Consider the following 8,134-nt stretch of genomic DNA (forward strand, 5'->3'; position numbering starts at 1 on the left):
TCCTCTGGGTTCTGTAACTGCAGGACGAGTTCCTCTGGGTTCTGTAACCGTGGTCCAATGTGGACGGCGGGACAGAACCTGAAGCTGAATGTGGTCTCCTGCCCCCCCAGATGGTGAGTCTGCTCCTGATGGGCGTGGCAGCCTGGGGGAAGTGGTTCGGTCTGGTCTCCAGCATCGGCGTGGTGGCGGGGGTCATCGGGGTGGGGGCCTTCCTCCTGCTGGTGGCCTTCGTGGGTCTGTGCGGCGCCATGAATCACCAGCAAGTCCTGCTCTTCTTTGTATCCTTCTGGTCCGGCGGGCCGGTCTTTGTTTGGTTTTGCACTCTGTTCTGTTAGTTCCTGAACCAGAACCAGTACATGGATCGTCCTGTTCCTGGTGTTTGTGCTGCAGTTCTCCATCTCCTGCGCCTGCCTGGCTCTGAACAAAGACCAACAGGTGAGTCCATTTACCTTTTGATCTGGAAGGAAAGCGGGTCGGGAACAGAATTTATTCTGTTTCAAAGGTTTGAGTCCAGCAGAAAATCTGCAGGGCCCTGTGACTGCTCGGGGTCCTGTGACTGCTCGGGGTCCTGTGACGGCTTGGGGCCCTGTGACGGCTCGGGGCCCTGTGACTGCTTGGGGCCCTGTGACGGCTCGACTCTGGGTCCTGTGACGATTCGGGTCGGGGCCCTGTGATGGCTCGGCTCTGGGTCCTGTGACGGCTCGGGTCGGGGCCCTGTGACGATTCGGGTCGGGGCTTGGATCTGATCAGAGCAGTTTTTGGATTCATTAGCTTTGGCGGCCATCTTGAATCGGCTTGACTTCATGTCAATCATTCGTTAGATCCGTCTAAAGTTTCTCATGAGCTATTTTGCTAACACAAGTGAAACCAACATATGCCACCTCCTTCAGAACCAGAACCATGATCAGTCTTGTTCTTCAGAACCAGCTGCTGGAGGTGGGCTGGAACCGATCAGAGTCGACTCAGAAGGACGTGGAGAAGACTCTGGACTGCTGTGGCTACTCCTCCGTTAACTTCAACGCTTCCTGCCCCGCGGTGAGGACACCTGGTCATTGGTTCTGCCTCGCAGCGCCGACCGGGTCTGAACCTATTCTTCTTGTTCTTCCAGCAATGCTTCAGCTCCCCTCAGTCGTGCGTCAGCTGTTCGTCCATCCTGCAGACGTACGCCGGGGAGGTTCTGCGCTTCATCGGAGGCATCGGCCTCTTCTTCAGCTTCACGGAGGTCAGAACCGCGACTCGTTCTGAAACGTCCTCGTTCTGAGCCCAACTCTGACCCAAAGACCTGTTTGTGTTTCAGATCCTCGGAGTTTGGCTCACACACAAGTACAGGAACCTGAAAGACCCTCGATCGAACCCTGGAGCCTTTCTGTAGGAAAAACTGCACAACTTTAATATTTTCTCTTTAATTTCTGTTCCAGACGTAAAAACCTTTGAACTGTCTGAGGCTTCTTTTGTGGATTATTTCTTCAATCAAACTTCTTTTCTTACTGGTATAAATAAAGAAGTTCTGTTGGGTCTGTGAAACGGGTCAGCGACGTTCTGGATCAATCGGTTTAAGGAAGAACGTCGTGTCGAACAGCCGTTTGTCCTCTTGGAGGATTTTTATTTAAATTGTAAATGTTGTGAAATATTAAATATGAACCTGAATAAAACTTCACTTCTTTAACGTTTTGTTCTGTTTGAGGAAACATCTGAAAGTTTAAAGATAATTGTTGGAGAAAATCTGGCTCAGGTTGTTTAAAAGAACCACACTCTATGGCGGATTTTTAACTGGACCATGAAAACCAGTGAGGGGAAAAAGCTCCGAGCTGTGTTATCTGCTAACTTTTATACCCTCATCAGTTCAGCCGAGGTCAGAGTTCAGGTGCCTCTGTTGACCCAAACACACGGTTCATGGGCAGAGATGAGATGGTTTTGATAATGACTTGGGCTTCTTGATGGTAAAACATCCAGAACCTTTAACCAAAACAAAGCCACCTAAAAATGTGTCTGTGACGCACTCGTAATAAAAGGATTAGACGGTCACGCAGGAGTATAAAACCTCTCAAATCGTTTAAAAGTTCTTCGTTTCTTCATCTGAGTATCGGGATTTTAAAAAGTTTACGAAACAAGTTGATCCTGAGTCACGGTGCGGGTCTGGAACTGGTCTCGAACTTGTCTGGACCGGGTTTCGGGAACTGGCCTCGGTTTCATTTCTCAAAGTTCTGGGAAACGTCGATTTCAGGAGACGCGGAGATAAGAGGACAGACTGACGTCCGGGTCTACTGGACAAAATGAGATCAACTTGAGACTTTTTGACTAAATCTGAAAAATGTTTTGAACTTGTAAATTCTGAACAAGTTTTTCCAACTCCAGGTGAAAAGCTGCACATTTTGTCACTAATGTTCAGTTTGACTTTCCCCGTTTTCTTTTTCCTGCTTCCGTGCTCTTAAAACCATCTCAAACCTAAACTGTGAAGCAGAAAATCAAGTGGGTGAAGACGGAAGCCTTGCGGAATTCCGTATCGCCGATCACAGCCAAAACCTGAATTCTCACTGTTTGCAACCAAAATTATTATTTTTTACTTATTAGCAAAATTAATAAAATTGCATACTATTGTGGTCGTGCACATTTAAGTAAGCTGTTGCACGTGAAAAAAACTTTAAAAGGTAAAGAACCGTGCAAATACGAGTACAGAAGTTTTCAAGATGAAAACAGATGTGGTTTAAACGGGACTTGAACCGGGTTTTGAACGTTCTGGTGTGAACGGAGCAGCTGTTCAGTCCTGTCCTTGTGTTTAAAGTTTTTAAACTGGACCCAGCCTGAACCCAAGAACCCCTCCACACGAAAAGGTCAAACCTCTTTAAGAACCGGGACACAGAGTCCAGTTTTGTCCTGTTCTGGCGCTCTGGGTCGCCATGGAGACGGAGGCTCCACACTAACGGTTCTGTTTGTTTTATTCAATGGGCTGCAGTCATTTTCAGGGTGTCCTGTTTCAACTGAGCTCAGGCCCGGTTCTGTGGGAACCATCTGCTGGTGGGTCGGACCTTTAGGATCTGTGTATTTGCTGAAGCCCAAGTAAAGAACCGGATAAGTTCTGAGTGTTTGACTTGGACCAGCTGTTTGCTCAGCAAACACTCCTCCTGCAAACAGAACCGGGTCGACTGGAGCAACTCGTTTCTCAAACAGCCGAGTTTGAAAAGTTTCAAATTAAAATGAAACTAAGGTTTAATCTTTTTATTATTTAGAGTTTAAATCCTGTCTGACCCGAAATGTTTGTTTTTGACAAAAGGTTCTTCTGTGACCCGTTCACATTCCTGAGCTCATCCAGGATGTAAAACCGGACCAGAGGCGGTCCGACTGGTTCTGTCGGCTCCAACAATCAGCCGTCGAATCGCTGCTGCCTGACTTTGTCTTTAACAGCTGCTGGTTTGACCTTTTGACCTTCCTGCTGCCCTTGGGTCCAAACAGCCACGAGGAGTTTTAGCCTCGTGGGTCGTTATGACCCAAGGGCAGCAGGAGGTTCATGTTCAGACTGAAACATGATCAGGTGGGATGAAATGTTCAAGTTCTCTCATTTCCTGAGAAATCAGTCAAAAGTTTCTGGATTTGTTTTTTTTTTTTTTACATAAATAAAAAATATGAAAAACTTTTCTCAAGTTTCCAGATTTAGATTTATTCCTTAAAAGTTTGACTAAAACGAGCTTAAAACGTTTTCAGCTCCTAAACACAAACAACTAAATTTGTTTTAATTTGAATTATCGTTATCCACAGGAAGGGCAACAGTTGAAGTGTAGAAGGTATTAAATTTAAATCATCTTTATAGTTTGAGTTAAAAAGCTAAAACAGCAGCTGAAAACAGCAGCTGAAACAGCAGCAGCTAAAACAGCAGCTGAAAACAGCAGCTGAAACAGCAGCAGCTAAAACAGCAGCTGAAAACAGCAGCTGAAACAGCAGCTGAAAACAGCAGCTGAAAACAGCAGCAGCTAAAACAGCAGCTGAAACAGCAGCTGAAAACAGCAGCAGCTAAAACAGCAGCTGAAACAGCAGCAGCTAAAACAGCAGCTGAAAACAGCAGCTGAAACAGCTTAAACAGCAGCTGAAACAGCTTAAACAGCAGCTGAAACAGCTTAAACAGCAGCTGAAACAGCAGCTGAAACAGCTTAAACAGCAGCTGAAACAGCAGCTAAAACAGCAGCAGCTGAAACAGCTTAAACAGCAGCTGAAACAGCAGCTGAAACAGCTAAAACAGCAGCTGAAACAACAGCTGAAAACAGCTAAAACAGCAGCTGAAAACAGCAGCTGAAACAGCTGAAACAGCAGCTGAAACAGCTTTTTAACCCTTTCAAGCTTCAAACACAAGTGAATTGTTTTTTTATGTTTATTTAATAACTTTGTAAAATTATAAAATTGAATATTGGAGAACCGATTTGTTTTTTTGTCCTGATAAAAACTGAATTAAAACGTTTGGTTTTTAAATCAACTTTTGTTTTAAGCCGTTTATGGATTTTATTCAAAGATGTTTTTGCAGCTTTTAGAATTTATTTTTGGTTTAAAACTTATTAAAAGTAGTTAAAAGTTTTAGTGATGTGTATAAACAAATGAGTTGAAGTTAAGTAAAAAGAGTCAGCTTGGATTTATTCCTGGTTATTTTTATTTTAAAGGCAACCCTTAAAGTGTTTATAATCATAAATATAAGTTTAAAGCATGTATTTAAAATGACATTTTATTGTATCCAGACATTTGAACGCAGTTTTTAAATGTTTAGTTGTAGTTAGTCTTTACACAAATCTTTTTTTTTTTTACCTAATTAAAAAGTTAAACTCGTCAGCATGTAAAATGGAAACTAAAATAAATAAAAGCTGATGTTTCCTATTATAGCGATGAACTCAACTAATCTCTGTTGTCCTTTTATAAAACTTTTATATATTTTAACACTTTATATGTGTCAAACTAAATGTTGCTCAGACTGAGGGGTCAAACACAAACAGATTTATTTTAATTCAGATTTTATTTTGTTTATTTTTACATGACGAACCAGAAACAGAAAAAACTTCTGAGCTGTGAAAACATGAAGATTTGGGTCCCACAGTGAAACAAACAAACAAAATTAGGAGTTAAAATTAAAAGTTGTGAAAATGTTTGTAAAAGTTGGACCAGAAAACAATAAATAGTCGTTACCGGAGCAGAAAAGAGGTTTTTTTAATCAGCTGAGAAGCGTTTGTCACTAAAACTCACCTAAAAATAAAAAGTCTCGTTGGTTCCGATCTTTAGTCGACGTGTCGAGTTGAGACTAAAGTTTAGTTTTGTGGATAAAATGAGTCGTGGTTCTGGTTCTCCGGGGAACAGATCCGGTGAGTTTACAGGTTCTCCCTCCGTCCCGCTCGGTTCATCCGTCAGGAGAAACCGAAGCGTTTCAGTTTCAATCCGACGTTCAGCAGCGGCTCGGTGACGCTCTCCTGCAGGAAATAAAGTCCGGTTTGTCTCCTGTGACTTCAGCAGAGGGACCAGGACTTTCAGCCAAAACAGAACCAGTTCTAGTTTCTAAGACCTGTTGGGATGTGAATCCTGCGGTTCTGTTTGAACAGAACCCGGTTCTCTGTTGGCTGAGAGGCGTCTGAGGTTTCACGCAGTCTGAGCTGCTGGGAGCCGAACAAAAGACCCGAATAACAAAATGGACGAAACGGTTTTTAACGAGCGGCGTGGAGGACATTATGAGTCCGAGGAGAAGGCTCTGTGGGAGCTGGGGAACTGCTGAGGGTTGAAGTCCGGGTCCTCCCTCACTCGCTTCTTCACGTCTGCTTTCACCTGAGGAGGAGGAGACGACATGTTTACAGGCATCCCTGCTGCAGGAGACACATTCATTTCTTTTTTTGGACATTCAGGCTCCCGTAGCACTTCTGATTATATTTATTTTGTCTGAATATTAAAATATTTTGAGTCCAATGAAGAAACAACGCCCAAATGAATGATACGATGCTGCCGCCTGCTGGTGGAAACTGGTACTGCAGCGAGTTTTAGCCCAAGCTCTTTCACACCACAGCTGTCCAGTCTGCTCCGTTTGGACAGGTGTCCACAAACAGACTGTCCAGTCTGCTCCGTTTGGACAAGCGTCCACAAACAGACTGTCCAGTCTGCTCCGTTTGGACAGGCGTCCACAAACGGGCCGTCCAGTCTGCTCCGTTTGGACAAGCGTCCACAAACGGGCCGTCCAGTCTGCTCCGTTTGGACAGGCGTCCACAAACAGGCTGTCCAGTCTGCTCCGTTTGGACAGGCGTCCACAAACAGGCTGTCCAGTCTGCTCCGTTTGGACAGGTGTCCACAAACAGTCCGTTTGTAAAAACAGGATGAAAAAATTAGTTTTTGGTTGTGAACGGCCTGAGGGAACAGAGGGAGATGATGATGATGAGTTTTCTTCATCTCGTTGCTGGCAGCTGTGTGATGTAACCCAGGCGGTTCGGCCCACTTTGACCAAATCCAGTCTCCTGGACCCTCCTGATGCTTCAGCCATTTCATTATTCTTCCAAAATATTAACAAGTGCTTTATTCTGTTTAAATCATTCTAAAAATAAAAAAAAGTCTTCAGCTGATCCAAAATGCTGCTGCCAGAGTCTTAACTGGAGTTAGTGGGAGAGATCATCTCTCCAGTTTTAGCTTCTCTCCACTGGCTCCCTGTCAAATCCAGAACAGAATTCAAAATCTTACTTCTAACCTACAAAGCCCTCAACAACCTAGCTCCATCTTATTACCGGTATACAGATCTTATTGTTACAGTGAGGAAAATAAGTATTTGAACACCCTGCGACTTCTCCCACTTAGAAATCATGGAGGGTCTGAAATGTTCATCTTAGGTGCAGGTCCACTGTGAGAGACATAATATAAAATAATAATAATCCAGAAATCACAATGTATGGTTTTTTAATAATGTATTTGTGTGTTTACTGCTGCAAATAAGTATTTGAACACCTGTGAACATCAATGTGAATATTTGGTACAGTAGTCTTTGTTTGCAGTTACAGAGGTCAAAGGTTTCCTGTAGTTCTTCACCAGGTTTACTGCAGCAGAGATGTTGGACCATTCCTCCACAGATCTTCTCTAGATCAGCAGGTTTCTGGGCTGTCGCTGAGAAACACGGAGTTTGAGCTCCCTCCAAAGATTTTCTATAGGGTTTAGGTCTGGAGACTGGCTAGGTCACTCCAGAACCTTGATATGCTTCTTACGGAGCCACTCCTTGGTTCTCCTGGCTGTGAGCTTCGGGTCATTGTCATGTTGGAAGAACCAGCCACGACCATCTTCAACGCTCTGACTGATTGTGTGGGGTGGACAGGTGTCTTTATGCAGCTAACAACCTCAAACAGGTGCTTCTAATTTAGAAAAATAAGTGGAGGTGGACTAACAGGTCTTTGAGGGCCAGAACTGTTGCTGATTGACAGGTGTTCAAATACTTATTTACAGCAGTAACACACAAATTATTATTAAAAAATCATACATTGTGATTTCCTGATTTTTTTTTTTATTTTTTAGATCATGTCTCTCACAGTGGACATGCACCTAAGATGAAAATTTCCAACCCCTCCATGATTTCTATGTGGGAGAACTTGCAAAGTTGCAGGGTGTTCAAATACTTATTTTCCTCACTGTATATCCCAACAGAGCACCTTCCTCTCAGACTGCAGGTTTACTTGTGGTTCCTAGAGTTTCCAGGAGCAGAATGGGAGGCAGATCTTCCAGTTCTCAGGCTCCTCTCTTGTGGAACCAACTTCCAGTTTCTGACCGTAAGGCTGACACATTGTCCAGTTTTAAGACTTTCCTTTTTGATAAATCCTATAGTTAGAGTTGGCTTGGGTTTCCTGAGCTATCCCTTCGTTATGCTGCTATAGTTTTGACTGCAGGAGGACAAACTGGCCTCATCTCCTCTCTCTGCTGCTGCCTTTACTTGCTCTACTCTATCTGTTTGTAATTATTTATCTTAACGGGTTTTTTGTCTTTTCTCCTATAGAAAGTTTTGTCTTTCCTCCTATAGAAAGTTTTTTGTCTTTCCTCCTATATAAAGTTTTTTTGTCTTTCCTCCTATAGAAAGTTTTTTTTGTCTTTCCTCCTATAGAAAGTTTTTTGTCTTTCCTCCTATAGAAAGTTTTTTTGTCTTTCCTCCTAT

General features: G+C 43.4%; 2 protein-coding genes across 2 annotated transcripts in view; one reads left to right on the forward strand and one right to left on the reverse strand.

Moving 5' to 3' along the window:
* The window catches only part of tspan13a (tetraspanin 13a), a 5,486-nt gene extending 4,114 nt beyond the window's left edge, over window positions 1-1,372 (forward strand). The window contains exons 2-6 of the mRNA XM_037676731.1: window positions 111-289; window positions 354-435; window positions 922-1,035; window positions 1,109-1,222; window positions 1,298-1,372. Coding sequence (XP_037532659.1) covers window positions 111-289; window positions 354-435; window positions 922-1,035; window positions 1,109-1,222; window positions 1,298-1,372 — 564 coding nt within the window. The remainder of the gene's footprint in view (window positions 1-110; window positions 290-353; window positions 436-921; window positions 1,036-1,108; window positions 1,223-1,297) is intronic.
* Window positions 1,373-5,045: 3,673 nt separating this feature from the next.
* The window catches only part of bag6 (BCL2 associated athanogene 6), a 19,005-nt gene continuing 15,916 nt past the window's right edge, over window positions 5,046-8,134 (reverse strand). Inside the window, exon 25 of the mRNA XM_037676097.1 lies at window positions 5,046-5,787. Within this exon, the coding sequence (XP_037532025.1) occupies window positions 5,692-5,787 (96 nt within the window). The 3' untranslated portion in view covers window positions 5,046-5,691. The remainder of the gene's footprint in view (window positions 5,788-8,134) is intronic.

Source organism: Nematolebias whitei, chromosome 5 (genome assembly GCF_014905685.2).
Source record: "Nematolebias whitei isolate Nwh7 chromosome 5, NemWhi1, whole genome shotgun sequence".
Taxonomy (NCBI): domain Eukaryota; kingdom Metazoa; phylum Chordata; class Actinopteri; order Cyprinodontiformes; family Rivulidae; genus Nematolebias; species Nematolebias whitei.